Source organism: Toxotes jaculatrix, chromosome 18, assembly GCF_017976425.1.
Source record: "Toxotes jaculatrix isolate fToxJac2 chromosome 18, fToxJac2.pri, whole genome shotgun sequence".
Lineage (NCBI taxonomy): Eukaryota > Metazoa > Chordata > Actinopteri > Toxotidae > Toxotes > Toxotes jaculatrix.
The window spans coordinates 12,701,493-12,717,262 of record NC_054411.1 but is presented as its reverse complement, the minus strand read 5'-3'; the positions used below and the strand labels follow the sequence as shown (position 1 = coordinate 12,717,262).

The window sequence follows — 15,770 nt, the reverse complement described above, 5'->3', positions numbered from 1 at the left end:
CACTTCTGAACATAATTTTGCATCTCAGAAAGTGATGTATGAATTATCTCCACCTATCACAGTCCCAGTCGATTTAGGTCCCTGTGTTGAGCAGGGTAATCAGGGCAGCAGCGCGGAGCAGTTCCTGTTCCAAATGGCGGAGCTCACTTGTTATTACTGCTTTGTCGAGACCAGACCAATTATTTATTTGCACGGCTTTGTAGGGATAGGCTTATTGCTACAAACCTAACCCCAATTCCCCTGTTGGATACCTGGATCATGTTCAGTGATGCCAACTTGTAGCAAATCTCTGCTTTTATTTAATTATTTTTTTTTTTTAGGGAAGTGGTGGAGCATTGAGTAAAACATTGGTAGAATTGCTGCAAAAGAATGCTGCCTTTTCTGTCTTGTTTGAGTAGTTCTGAGACATTGAAGGCAAATGTTTGGATATAAATTGTGCAAAAAAGTCCCATAATGCACTGTTAGCTGTTTGGAACACACTCACCAGTGTTACGTAGGGTGTTCAAAATGGATGCATTGGTTTTAACATTACCAGACAGGAGCAAACAAAATAAAAATGTGAGCGGTGTTGCTGTAGGTTTTAGTGATCCTCCTCCTTGGCAAAGCCAACTGCAAATAAGCAATACACAATTAATTCTAATCCTCTGGTTCACTGACTCAGTCTAACAAAGTTTAATAGAGTAGTTTCAAAAACAAACTTCAGAGTCAATTTAACACCTGCTTTTCTTCTCCAAACTGAGAAATAAAGGACTAAATGTTACCAGCTAGAAGCTGCTTGATTTCTCCTCAGGACGCTCATCTTGTCATGTCCTGAACATCTCATGACCCCACCCCTGTTTACCACACCTATCAGCACACCTTCTGCTGCGCACCACTAGCTTTGGGCGGTGTTTGCCAGTTCACTACTAGGTCAGGCTTTTCTCTCACTCACACATGTACTTCATATATATGGATCTCATTCTCTCTAGTGTGTATGTATGTTTTTTTGAGAAAAAAGGGTTTGAAGAGATGGATGGGAAAAAAAGGAGAAGAAGTGTATAATATAAGGACATACTTGTGTGTACATGTAACAGAATAGAGAGCATATATACTCCCTATACATGCAGGATCATTTGCATTTCCTTATTCTCCTGTCTGCCTTCAATGATGCATTTATCCCACAGGCTTGGTTGAGTACTTCCGGGAATTTACTTCAGTGACTGCACTATACAGCGTCGCTCATTTCATATCCCCGCTCTTACTCCCTCTTGACTCTCTCTCTTCACTGAAATTCTCATGAAACTCCCCAAATGAAATAATGAAACATGATTGAAATCTATTATGTACTACATCATTTATACAGATTCTATTCCACGACTAATTAACTTAGATTCTTACCTTGTCCTTACCCCAGGTCTTCAGGCATGGCTCTGCCAGCTCCGTACTATCAGCCAGAAGAGGACGATGAACGGCCCTTCATCTGCTCCCTGGTGTCTGATAATGGCATCATGTCATGTACTGATGTGCCGGCGAGACGCGAAGGAGGCCGCACGTGCTGCCTGGATAAGGAGGACGCACTCCACAGACAGGCTCTGGGCCTGAGTCCTGAGCCGCTGGCCAACGGCAGTGGTGCTGGTGAAGCAATGGGTCTGTGCATCAACTGGAATCAGTATTACACTCGATGCCACACAGGGAATAGTAACCCTCACAAGGGTGCTATTAACTTTGACAACATTGTCTACGCCTGGATTGTAATTTTTCAGGTATGATGGATCTAATAGTGATATAAACTATGCTGCAATAGTACATAAATATTTTATAAGTAATACGCTTGCTTGTTTTGCAGTTCTGCTGAGCGGGCCCTGGCACAAGTTTTTCTTATGTCTTTAACTTGTAAATGTTAACACTCAGTCAAATCTTTCCTCCAAGGTGATCACTCTGGAGGGCTGGGTAGAGATCATGTACTATGTAATGGATGCCCACTCCTTCTACAACTTCATCTACTTCATCTTACTCATCATTGTAAGTAACATTTATCACTACTCCATTGTACAATGTGTTTTGATGATTAAACAATGAATAAATGAGAAGTGAAATTTAACTGTAGTTATACGCTCTGTAGATAAAAGTCCCTTATAACATTTCCAATATATGTGGACATCAGTGGTCTCCTGCTATCAATAAATTGAATGAGGATATTTCCTGAGTGGCACATTGAAGTGTTAATAGACTTGTGAAAATCAATAGTAGCATAAAGGACTGTCCACAATCAATGTCTGCGGGAGGAAGGGAAGGAGGTGGATGTTACGTAAATTTATCTGTGGTGGTGAGCATGAAAAGAGGGAGAGAAGAGGTGCGAGGACAGCCCAGAAAATGTATGTCCAAAAGGAAGAAGTACTATATGCACACTGCATGCAAGAGCTAGGTCAGGTTTTTTTTTGCATCCAGTGCCAGATGGCAGCACAAAAAAAGACGTTGTTTAATTTCACATTCACGTTCGACAGCTGATGTAAAATGGCTTTCAGTCACTCTGTGTAGCAGCAGGCGTACAATAGAAGTCCCAGATGTTGCACTTTCCCACCAGCAGGTGAAGGCTATAAAACATACAGCCATTTGTAAAGCTTTAAAATGAAATCAAGAAAACAACAGGTGAAAAGAGGAGAAAGAGGAGAGCTACAAAATTATGGAGAAGAAAAACAAGTGTGAGTAAATGAATGAGGGCAAGGCGAGTGAAGAAGATGAAAACACGGAATACAAACACACTAATCAGGCATCCTACAATTTCTGAACTACACTATAAATTAGAGGGAACAAAACTTTGGAATGCAAGGCCTGCCTTACAAAACATTTCTTTGCCACCTACTTCATACTCACAGCATGGGCCTTGTTTGGCCGAGGTGATAATTGGAATCATGAGTGCAGCTGTAAATTTCATCCCCTTTTTGGCAGATTCGACCTGAGGTTGGCATTGCTGGTGTAAGCACCTTTTGGAAGATAGCTGACATGGTGTCACATTACAGCGCAATCACTTTTGCCTGGTTTATGCTGCTCCAGTGATCACAGTCTCATGCCGTGTTAGATAGTACAACCCTGTACTACAGTTATACTGCTTCTAATACAACTCAAGAAGTAAACTCTAAGAACTGACCAAGAACTGCTTTCAAGTTCACTACACAGAGCTCAGAAGCTTGCAGAACACCTAACCTAGCAACACACTGCTTGCCCTGTGGTACACGATTGATTGACACACACGTGTTGCCCCCTTTGAGCCTCCTTGCAAGGCTTCGGTTTGTTTGGCAACTTGTAGTCAGAGGTCCTTGGAAGAGTTGTTGCCACTTTGAGAAGTTTTCGGTCAGGCGCTTCCATGGGCCCTTGAGGTGCTGTTCACACAGTCAGGGTCACCTTGACTCGCTCATTATTTTCCCTTTGTAGTCCTTTCTCTTTTTCTGTTTTACTTGTCTCTTTCTTTCCTCGTGTGTGTGTGTGTAGATGTGTGTCGTTTCGTTACAGTACTCCGTTCTTTAAAGCTTGATAGTTGATCCTATGAGTGTTGTGTTCTTGGATATAAAAGTCAGAGACAAAGAGAAGTTTGACCTCCACAGTGTCAAACACAGTCTCATCTCTATCAGCTTGGTACTTTGATATACTGTCAAGTGTGTAACCTAAGTGTCTATATTGGTGTCACATTGAAGAGTGTGAGTAAATGGACTAGAGTGTCTTAGAGCTAAGTGCTGCCAAGAGGGCAATTATTAGGTGATTGTGTTTCTATGTGGGTTTGTGCGTGTGTGTTTCAGAGAAAGAAAGAATATGTACACACGTAAATGTATGTGACAGCTGCTGCATGGAGGCACATAGACACATATGATCAGTTGTAAGCTAAGCCTGCCATCTTAATTTGTGTATCTGAGTGTGATCACACATACTTTTGTCAGTGTATGTGTGTGTGTGGCTCAGTGAGTGTTTGCATGCATGCATAATGCAGTGATCATCTGAATGCGTGATATTGGGCCGCCCTACCTGATTATGCGCAAAGCTGTCTACTGATCAGAATCACAGAACAGACACACACACACACTCACACAGATGCAAGCCTGGAGGGAAATCAAAGCCCCACACACCTGCAGACCTGCTTTGACCCACGGGCCACAGATGGGTATCTCTCCTCCCTCTCCCCGCACACACACACACACACATCCCTCCCATATATAGTTTCTCTCTCTTTCTGTCTGTGTGAATATCTCTGGGGTCTCTTCCTTCTCATTCCTCCCAGCTTCTTCGCTCTCTCCTTCACCTTGTTCTGCATCTTTGATCACTATTGGCGGAGGTCGATAGGTGCAGGGTCATTAAGTATGGATTTTTGTACTTGTGGATGTTTTATTGAGTGCTCCTGCTCCAAATGTTTACACCTTCTAGGTGTATTTGCACATCTGTGTACGTTCTCCATCTGTGTCTGTCCGAGGGCTTTGTCCGAGGAGAATGGGGGGGGGGGGGGTGGTACATGTTCAGATTTGTAATGAGAAAAACCGACAGTCAGCTACAAGCTGCTCTATCCATCCAACAGTCTGGTTTTTGAGTTGTTCAGCATTAGCCGTTATTGATCTAATCATTGTTCCGTAACCAGCTCGGAGAAGTCCAATAAAAGCCATTTCAGCAGTCCTGTAGTGATTCCCATTACTGCCACTAAAAGGGTCAGCCAACACGTACCATTCACAGTGCACACCCATCTCTTCCCCTCCTGAACCCCCATTTTGACTCATAATAAGAAAATTAAAGCTCTTTTGTGAGAAAAAAAAAAAAATCAGGAGAAAATAGGGGTACTATTTGGTAAAGAAATGTACGAAATGGGCACTTGGGCATGAGAAAATTAGGGGTTGGAGTCGGGGTGCAAGGGAAAGTTGAGTCAAGTCAGAGTCAGAGAAATAAAAGAAGAAAAAGAGGAAGATAGCCACACGCTGAACTGTGCTTTGGGCATGTGTTGGCTCTGTCTGTCTGCTCCAATCAGCCCTGGTTTGGTGGGAAGCCAGCCCTCAGAGACCTTTAGCATGTGTGCTAACATTTCTACAAGGGGATTGGCACACATTATTAGAATCTCTAAGTGTATGAGCTTAATGAAAAACAAGTCTGTATTTACCATGGAACATCACAGTTCTCGACACATTTCATTCTTGCTCATTTTTAGCCATAGACTTATTATTTAAATACAGCACTGCTCTGCTACTTATTGTTTTATTTAGGAATGCCTCTCGGTTAAGTTTTTTTTAATCTTGATTTCTGCATTAGCTCCTAAGCCCCTCTCTTTTCCACAGAAATAGTTCATTATCTTGGCAAAATAAATGCTAGATTAGCTCATGTTCCCTGCAGTAATTTTCCATTAGTTGCACTAGCTTTATCTTACTTCATGTACTGTATATCTCAACTCACCCACCAAGTTTTAAATCCCTGCATAATCTAACTTTCTGTTTGTTGCTCCACATCTATCCAGATTGGATCATTCTTCATGATCAACCTGTGCCTGGTGGTCATCGCCACCCAGTTCTCAGAGACCAAACAGCGGGAACACCAGCTGATGCAGGAGCAAAGGGCACAGTGTCTGTCCTCCTCCACCCTGGCCAGCATGGCTGAGCCGGGAGATTGCTACGAGGAGATCTTCCAGCTGGTCTGCCATGTCCTCCGCAAGGCTAAGAGGAGATCAGCAGCTCTCTACTACACGCTGAGGGGCAAGCCCCCACCAGCTGGTGGAGGCAGGAGTAACAGGCGAGGTGGAGGGCATGTGAACGGAGAGCGGCATCATTCGAGGCACCCAAGATGTGAGTGGGCAGAAAGAAGGGGGGCTCAGAGAATGACATCTGTCTGTCTTATTTATGTAACATTTGACAGTGACTTTTTCAGACAACATGTGGAATTGTGTAAGAGCTGAATATGGTTTAGTCACTTGAAAAAACATGACCATCTGAATGCTGGATGGCGAAATGAAATGTGGTCTCTCCACAAACTGAGTATGATTACAGGTATGGCTGCATTTTGACAGACGTGATTTTACGGTGATTTGCAGTGTTTATTTTTTGAAAGGTCAAGCTTGTACTGTCCAAAACATAGTGTATATTTAATGTATCTTCTCATCTCATTTCTCAGATTTTACTTGCTATTCCACACTCTGAATATTGGTTTCTGTGGTCAGCGTATGCAACTTTTTGCAAAAGAATGTTTAAATCTAAAACTGAAGTGTCTCCTATTCTTTACTCCTGTCTCTGCCTCTCTCTAGCATCCCATTGTCCACACCAAAGCAAGCAGGACCACGGCTCTCAGCCACTAGCCAACTCCATCAGTCTGTCTGTTCCTCAAAGTCCCGAGGACTGCCCTATATGTTCACTGTCACTGAAAGACGGGGCAAGGGCCGTGGGAGACTCTGCCAACGAGGAAGAAGATGAGGAGGATGCTGTGAAAGAGACGGGCAAGGAGGAGAACCACTTAGAGGAGAGGGGAGATGGGGAGAGGAAGAGGAGGAGGACATGCTTTGGACATTGTAAGGACATTTGGAATGATATGAGGAGGAAACTTTGGGGCATTGTGGAGAGCAAGTACTTCAGCAGGGGCATCATGATCGCTATTCTCATCAACACCATCAGCATGGGCATCGAGCATCATAACCAGGTAACCATGTGTTATCATCAGTGCTGTCACACAAACATTGTTACTGTTTATCCAGTGATAATTTCTATTTACAAATATATTTGATCAAATTTGAGTTAGAAGCCTCCGTGTTTTCACACCTGCTTCCATTCGCCGTCTTAATTTGCTGTTGTTGCTGTGGGCTGCAAACTCAACACTTCTTCCATGTGTTTTACATTAGAAGCATACTAGTGATTCAGAGGCCATGATCTCCTTGCTTTTGTTGTGAAATTTCTGCAGAGAGAGTGTTGCGTGAGTATAGCAGGATGGTGTTTTATTGATGGAAATATTTTTCTGAGAATGTACACTCAGTATTCAGTGTTTTTAGTCATTTCTGGTTCCAGATCTTTATCAGAGACTGGGAATATAGGGAATATTTTGGAATCTGGTAAATACAATAGTCCTTGCTTTCACTGTAGGAATATGCGTTGCCTAGACTGACATACCATAGTGTCAATAGAGTGTGTTAGCGTAATCATTTCTCGCTCCCCTCTCACTCCCACAAATCACCACAGCCTCAGTAGATAAACCACTATCACTGCTGATGAAGCATTGCTGCTGGAAATATCATAATAGCACATGACATTCAGAAGGATGAGTGTGGGAGGGGAGCATCGCTGCCATGCAGTTTCCTGACAGAGGTGTAAACATTTAGCCTAGCGGTAGACAAAACCCAGCTGGCTTTTAACATTGGCCAGTCTCCTCAGAGGCAGACAAGGCAGGTGTCTGAGTGCGAGAGCGGGAGAAGCCTGCCAAGAGTACTCACGCACGCATGCATACCAACACAAATACATACAAGCACAGGCACATATACACAGTACACATTTGTTTGTGTCCGGCGTGTGCATGCACATAAACAAGGACCTTCTTTTTTTTGTAAATATTGCGCATGCACCGACAGGAACACATGCAGGCACATACACTCACAAGCTGTTACATAAAACAGCTTTTTCTTTTTCCTTCATCTCTCTCTCTCTAGCGTCATTCTGTTTTCTCTCCTCACTTTTTTCTGTCTTTCTCCTCTACTCTCTCCCTTGCTAATTTTACTTCCACCTCTCTCCCCTATTTTCCCTATAAATCCCTCTGTGCAGCTACGCTTTGCACATTCCCGCGCTTGTTCCTTTGTTCCTCACTGTCTTCCTTCCTTCCGTCCTTCCCGCCTTACCCCAAGTGTCTCATCTACTCTCTGACTCTGTTTTACCTCCCTTAGTTTCACCCTCCGTCTCCCCACTTTTCTCTCTCTCCCTTCCCTCTCTCTCTCATCCACCCACTCACTCTTTGACAGTGTACAGAGTCGCTGCTTTCTCTCATCTCTGAAGACTCTAAAAATAAACGAGGGTTGTGGGGGGAAGGAAGAGGAGGAGACAAGTGAGAGGGGAAGAGCGAGGCAGACGCCGGTTACACAGCAGTTTTCAGCTCAACTCCCTGTGTGATTCTGTGCGTGAGTGAGTGTGTGCGTTTCAAAGTAGACGTGTATCCAGAAACACACGCACACATTTTCATGCACACACACTCACAGAAGCTTTGTCTCTCTCTCTCTGTCTGTCTGTCTTTTGAGTCTTTCTCCCTCCACAATTTCCACAGCTTGGCGCAAAAGCAGTGATACAAGTGTCTATTTCTGCTCTGCAGTAGAAAAGTGTTACCTAATGCAATTTTATTCTAAAACTGGAACTCTGAAACTGATGTGCTTCTCCCTGAAAAATGACTAACCACAGAGCTGCCTCAGTTGCACCACACCCTGTTAAAGAAAGATGGTCACATGAAGAAATGCATATTGTTCTGAGTAGGTATGACCTTGCAATTTTTGACTGTGACCTTTGAGGATCCAGATTTTTTTTTATATGTATTCTAGATTACTACTCACCAATTCTTCGAATGATGCGACACATTAGCAAGTTTAAAGACGCTCTGCCTATTTGCATTCATGTTACGTGTGTGCGTGCCTGGATATTTTTGAGAGGAAAAGAAATTGGCACATTGGAATTCAGGCTTGGAAGTTGTAGCTCATTCATTCATATTCAAGAGACATTCACACGCTGACTCAGGGCACGTTTCGAGAGAGAAACGGAGAGAGGACGTTTGTGTGGCTGGATAAAATATGAAATATTATTTAGGAGATGGATAGTAAAGGAACGGGTGGAAAGTAACATGGTAGAGAACAGGCACAAGAAAATGAGGAGAAACATGGTTAGGGAATGAAAGGTAATGGGGCAAGAAGAAGGAAAGCAGAGAGGAGGGAGAGAGCAAGGAGCGAGAGGGATGATGGTATTTTGTCTGAATTAAACTGTGATGTCAAGGGATGTGATGGTTCTGTCAATAGCAATAAATCTCATATCCTGTGTTTGTACTTTGGACTAGAGAGGGAGTTCTGGACATAGGTCAAGGTTAGAGCTAACTGAAAAGGGATCAAACTTGTTTGTGTCTGTGCTTCTGTGTACATTTATCCCTGCATTATGTACTTCCTATGTACTTCCCTACCTTCCTCCTAAGTTGTATTAGCACCATGCTCATTAAGCATTTGCTTCACGATCATCTAAACCGCTCTGTAGTCCAGTGATCGGTCCAGTTTCTGGCTACCGAGCTCAGACGAGTCTCAGCAGATGTTTTCCAGACTGAAATGCCGTGGTTAAAACCGAGCTCATGAGATTTACTCTGGTTTTGTGAGCTTATTTTCTTTCCTTTCATCCCTTTCATTGTTCTTGCTCTTCCATACCTTTAATCAAGCACCTTTCTCTCCTCCTCACCCATCGTCTTCATCTATTCCCAGACAATCCCTCTGCTTTCTCCTCTTTTTCCTCTCCTTCAGCTGGGTTCTTCCTCTCCCATTCTCCCTCTTGTGATCGACAGGAGGATATTGATTGGGAAGAGATGGCTCTGCCTGATAATGAGACTCCGAAAACAGAAAGAAAAAGGGATGGAGAACTAGGGGGAGGGAGATAGATTGGGAGAAAAAGCGGATTAGAGGAGGGGAGGACTGAGTGTGTGTTTTTTTCTCTGACATGGTTTGCTAACTTTGGCAGGGGCTAGTTGGCTATTTCTCTGCTGGCTTTGAAACTGAAATTCACAGGGGGTATCAGAGAAAGCATCTGATCCATATCGTGCATAACAGACATTCAGTCACACACACATACACAAAGTACACTTGTATAATGGGAGTCTGCTCGTGCACACGCACATACAAATGCAAATAAACCCAGGATTGACTGGAGCATGAGTGTGCATTTGGTTTTTGTGTGTGTGTGTGTGTGTGTGTGTGTGTGTTCCTTTGCCAGTTCCAGATAACATGCTTTCCTATTCAGCCAGTGTTTGACACCATGTGCTACACATACACTACACACTCTCCAGCCCCTTTCTCATTTTGCTTTCCATATATGCTCATGTGACATTTTTTTTTTCCTTTACAGTTTCACTTAAACGGCTTTGGTTAAAAAACAAAAAGAAAAAAACACATTTGTTTCCCTGTTTTTCAGTCTGTTCCCTTCCTCTCTATCTGTTGTGCATCTGTGATAAGGTGTGTGTGTTAATTTTATTTGCCAGGTGGGGGAGGTTTCTCTTTTCCAGTGACTGACAGTTTGAGTGACAGCGTTTTCAACACGCGTGGAGAAATGTGATGCGTACACAGTTGTTTTCTTTGCAGTGGCTTCCACATCTTTTGTTGCGATAGCTGTGATTTCAAAGCAGTGGTTTAATATCAACTGCGTTTTATCTCTTTGTCTGTACCTGCCTCTCTCTGTCTATCACTGCTCTGTTTTTAACTTGGAAGGTTTGCACCTCTCACCCGTCTTATCTTTTCCCGACCATTCTTTGTGCCACTCTTGTCTGTTCCCACTTCCACATCTTACTTCCTCTTTTAACTTTGTTTTTCTCTTTCTGTGACACCCCCCCCCCCCCCCCCCCCCCCCTCCACCCAGCCTGAAGAGCTGACCAATGTCCTGGAGATCTGCAACATTGTCTTCACCAGCATGTTCACACTGGAGATGATCCTCAAGCTGACTGCTTTTGGCTTCTTTGAGTACCTGAGGAACCCCTACAACATCTTTGATGGCATCATTGTCATCATCAGGTCTGTAATAAACAAAATGGCTGCTAATTGTTAAGTTAGGCTGCCATGTAGCCAGCAAATATGATAAACTTTAATAAATCAGTAATAATATTCACACAATGTATATAAGAAAAGATTGAAAATTACCCTTTATAATTTCAAGATGGTGTCTTCAAATATCCGTTTTGTCCATTTAGCAGAACAAAACCCAAAGTTATTCAATTTGCTATGAAACGAGAGAAAACAGAAAATCCCAACATTACAGAAGCTGGAACGTGGGAATCATTGGCATTTTTGCTTGAAAGCAAGCAATTAATCGCTTATTAGAACAGTCACAGATTAATTTTCTGTCAATCAGCTAATCAGTTCAGCTCTTATAACAAAGTATATCCCAAAACTATATCCAGATCCTGTCATGTGGAGCTTCAAATCGCTCCAATGTTCACTACAAAACACGTTTCATCAGAACAGTGTGGCCTGTTCTGGACATGTCCCTACTGTCCAGTAAATAACTCTGGTAGCTGTTCCAGTACATCTTTTTTGGTATATTCCCCATGAAGCTTTGCATTTAACTACACTGATTTTTTTATGTAACAAATGTTTAAAATAGTAACTGTCTAGAAGCAGGGGGATAAACTATGTAAAACGCAGCGATATTCCTTATCACCCCAGTATGGATTATGTATGGTTATAGACTAAAAATGTGCAGTAGTGTTATTTAGTCTAAAAGACTGACTTGTCCTCTTATCTAATCTTCTCTTATCTGGTCTTTCCCTCCTTTCTATTGATTTTATTTTTATTTTTTAAACCTAACTCTCCCCACATTCCCTGATTATTCCAATACACGTTTTTTTCTCTCTTTTTTCCTTTCCATTTCTCCACATCCTCCAATTTCTCACTTTCTCTCTCTCTCACGCTGTTATACACACATGTACGCGTCCATGCAATTCGACACGCACCCTAGTGTGTGTGAGATCATCGGCCAGGCAGACGGCGGTCTGTCAGTGCTGAGGACCTTCAGGCTGCTGAGGGTCATTAAGCTGGTGAGGTTCATGCCTGCGCTGAGGCGGCAGCTGGTGGTGCTGATGAAGACGATGGACAATGTGGCCACCTTCTGTATGCTGCTCATGCTCTTCATCTTCATCTTCAGGTAACAGAGGGGCAGAGGGTCATTCATCTATGTGAAATATGGCACAGAGAAAAAACAGAAGAAGCAAAAATCGAGAACTGGAAAGTGTATATAAGAATCTGTGGAGTCGGAGAGGCCGTGGTGTATATGTATGTATGTATGTCTTTGTGTAAATGCCCATAATGTACATATATATGTGCACTGTGCAGTACTGTGCCTGGTAGTCTAACAGACGGGTTGTTTTGTTGCCATTCCACAAGTTTGAATACAAAAATAAAAGCTATGATAGAATATTACCAGATTAAGACAAAGTAAAGTAGTTTAGCATGGTGCAGGCAGCCTGAACACAGTTTGTACAAAATAATAGGATTAACTTCCAATTGTTAGAGTCCTCCACTCCATCCCCATTTTTGCCCGAACCGTGTCTCATCTGTGTTAAGCATTTCCTCTTTGACCTTCCTCCTTCTCCAGCATTGCTCCTGCTATGAAGGCTATGAGTACCTTAACTTGGTTGTGTGACAGCAGTGTATTTGACGGCATCAAACATTTGATATTCCATTAAATAAGACAGACAGGCCTCAGGCCAAAGAACAGTGAATACAATAAAGCGACAGATAGAGACTGATCTCAAATTGTGCCGGCAGAGTGATAAATTGGTTTAATTTTAAACTGGCATGAATATTTTTGCTTTTGACTGTAAATGTTGTTAGTAGTAGTAGTACACCATTAGCAATGGTTTTGCATGAATTCAGTAAAGAATCACACCAATTTATTCCAGCGTGTCGACCGTAAAATTGAAAAATAATGGAGAGGGTGAGTTGTCCTAATAATTTCAAAATTACCCTCTAAATTACATGTAACATTTAAAGATGAAATACAGCATTTACATTGGGCCTAAGTGAATATTGCTATGCGGATTCTGAAATCTATAATTTACAGGAACATAATCATTCAGGCTAATTGCTCCTCTTGTTAACCTCCCCCAGCGCACACACACACACGTACGTACATACATACATAGTTACATACACACACACACATACTCGTGCTCTGTTTTCCCTCCAATTCCACCCCAACCTGCTTCTTTTTTTTGTGTGCATGTGTGTTTGTGACCCCTTATGTGTGTGTATAGGCATACCTGCCAGCCAGCTTCTTTACCCTTGCAGCACGGCAATCAAAAACAAGACAAATGGCATCAGAGCTTTTAGCCAGCTAATTCCATCCTGAGCAAGTGGCATTTGGCCTGTACATCTAGACACTGAAGCTTTTAGGGAACAGTTAATGTATAGTGCCACTCAGCTAAGACTTTAACTTTTAGATCCTCTCCATAATTGCTCTATAGAAACCAGTGATGAATGAGAATATGAACGGTATTGACTGGGTTTCATGACCACATACAAATGGGTGAAGGTAAAAGGAAACAAGTGAGAGGGAAATGGGATAGAGGAGGACCGAAAAAAAAAAGTGCTGAATGAAAAAGGGAATAGAATATTGTATTGGTTATATGTTTTGTGTATGTGGGTACCCTTATGACTGTCTTCATCTGAATGCATGTGTGTGTATATAGTTGTACATGAAAAGACATAAAGTTTGTTTATTAATGATTTGCTGTCAAGCTATGATAGGAAATTGGTACTCTTCTCTCTTTCACTCTGTAGCTTTTGTTAATAGTAAATCTGTTTTATTTCACTTTTGAACACATGCTCTGTGAATCTTCACATATAGACCATGACATAATTAAATCCTGCTGAGTCTTTTCAGCCTACAATTCAACAACATAATTGCACTATATTCTTATCCTACGACAGCATGTGCGATTGAATTATTTTTTGTATGTGTGTGTGTGTGTTTGTTGCAGTATCCTGGGAATGCATATATTTGGTTGTAAGTTCAGCCTGAAGACAGAGGCAGGAGATACAGTGCCTGACAGGAAGAACTTTGACTCCCTGCTCTGGGCCATTGTCACCGTCTTTCAGGTAACACACACTTTCAGCACGTTGGTTTCATGACCTAAACAGATGTGTTTGTCAACATTTAGCCTGTATCCACATTTGTGTGTTCATATACCATAGGTGTGCCTTCCTGCTCCACTCTGTGTGTGTATTTGTTGTAGATTCTGACTCAGGAGGACTGGAACATGGTGCTCTACAATGGCATGGCCTCCACTTCGCCCTGTGCTGCTCTCTACTTTGTGGCTCTTATGACATTTGGAAACTATGTGCTCTTCAATTTATTGGTTGCCATCTTGGTTGAGGGTTTCCAAGCTGAGGTAAGACTTAGGTAGTAAACTGGGTTTAGGGCATTAGAGAGTATAGACTCTGAAAAAAGCAAATTAATCAACTGCTCAATGGGTAAACTAGCTCTGACACAGCTGTTTGTTTAGTTATTCAATTCTTGTGGGTTGAATCATGTATATATAGTCTTATCTTTAAAGTAATACATGCATAGGAATGAAAGTGTTGTTTTACTCTTTCTCCCACTCTCTGCTTCTTTACCTCCTCTAATGCCCTGCAATGCTCGCCTCCTCCTTCTCTGCTTCTTTCTCTATCTCTTTCTCCCTCATCACCGTGCCCGTTACAGGGTGATGCAAACCGCTCTTACTCAGACGATGACAGGTCTTCCTGTAATTTTGAGGAGAACGATAAGCAGAAAGACACTCTGCATCTCTCAGGTATTAAATGCCTCTAACAGCTTTACACTTTTTTTGTTTAATTAACAATTTTTGGTTTAATAAAGATTTATTTTCTTCTCACGTTCTTCTCAAGTTCACACATTCATTTCACCTCTAGATCTGGTTTGTTGCATGGCCAGTGTATACTAATGTGTATTAATGACTTTTCAGTTACAGCTTTACAACTGAATTATAAAAGCAATGCAAACATGGAAAATTGTTTTTAGGTTAATCCTAGAGTTATGAATTTCTCACGCCATTACCTTTGTAAATACTCACATCTGATGGAGTAAAAGGGCACCATGTAACCAATCTTCTAACCTGGAAAGTTACCAGCTGTATTGTTGTGCCTCGGGCAGCAAAAATGTTGCCTGTTGGCCGATTTCCACAACAAACATTGCTAAGCGTCAGTCTGAAATGTAAGCTGAACAGACTTTAAATAATGTATGACTGATGCCACTTCTCCATCCACTCCTCTCCCCTCCTCTCCCTGTAGACATAACAAAAGTGAACTCACCAAAGACCAGCCAAAGCGTCATGCTGCATAGAGCAACATTTAGAGGCGCATTAAGGAGGCCTCTGATGGTGCCTGATCACAGTTCTCCTGAGACTAAATGCACCTTTTAAATGTCAGTTTACCTGAATGAAACACGTTAGGAATGTTAATGTTCCTTGAAGCCTGGTTCACTGAGAGACGTGTTTGCGAATGGGCAAACCACTGGCAGACACTTTTTACATGCTCCTCTCTGGCTCCTCTGAGGTGATTTAGTGTAAATTAAACCTTCCTCTGACTCTCTGAGCTGGCCGTAACATTGTTTCAGGACATTTATGGTGTGCAGTGATGGAGAATACAAAGTTCTGTTTATGTGGCCGCAACTGCGAAGGAGCAAACAAAGGGAGTGAAAGTCTTGTTTCATTCTTTCTTTCATTCTTGTTGTGAGTGTTTTCACCACTCATCCATCTTAACTCTCTTCCTCCTTCTTATCAGTCCTTTCTTATATCTTTTTCTTTCCACTCCCTCTTCCCTACAGACCCAAAGATCTGTACACTGACCCCAAACGGACACCTGGACTTGTCCTCGCTGCCTGCCGGTCTGTTTCCAGGAGAGAGGCTGACCTTTGCTCTTGGCTCCAGGAAGAACAGTGTTATTTCTCTTGGCAGGGCCAACCTGGAGCAGAGGGCTGTGGTAAGTGAAAGTAACTGTTATGACAGAGGCTGGAAAACACATAGCTGCTGGGTTGTTTGTTATGTGCTGGTTGACTGAGTGGTCATTGCGTTGT

At 42.4% G+C, this 15,770-nt stretch overlaps 1 protein-coding gene across 1 annotated transcript in view; it reads left to right on the top strand.

Moving 5' to 3' along the window:
• Positions 1-15,770, top strand: part of LOC121198170 (voltage-dependent T-type calcium channel subunit alpha-1I-like) — a 100,855-nt gene that overhangs the window by 50,843 nt on the left and 34,242 nt on the right. Inside the window, exons 6-15 of the mRNA XM_041062094.1 lie at positions 1,394-1,742; positions 1,909-2,001; positions 5,462-5,786; positions 6,242-6,630; positions 10,560-10,711; positions 11,655-11,840; positions 13,678-13,795; positions 13,933-14,088; positions 14,400-14,490; positions 15,522-15,676. Coding sequence (XP_040918028.1) covers positions 1,394-1,742; positions 1,909-2,001; positions 5,462-5,786; positions 6,242-6,630; positions 10,560-10,711; positions 11,655-11,840; positions 13,678-13,795; positions 13,933-14,088; positions 14,400-14,490; positions 15,522-15,676 — 2,014 coding nt within the window. The remainder of the gene's footprint in view (positions 1-1,393; positions 1,743-1,908; positions 2,002-5,461; positions 5,787-6,241; positions 6,631-10,559; positions 10,712-11,654; positions 11,841-13,677; positions 13,796-13,932; positions 14,089-14,399; positions 14,491-15,521; positions 15,677-15,770) is intronic.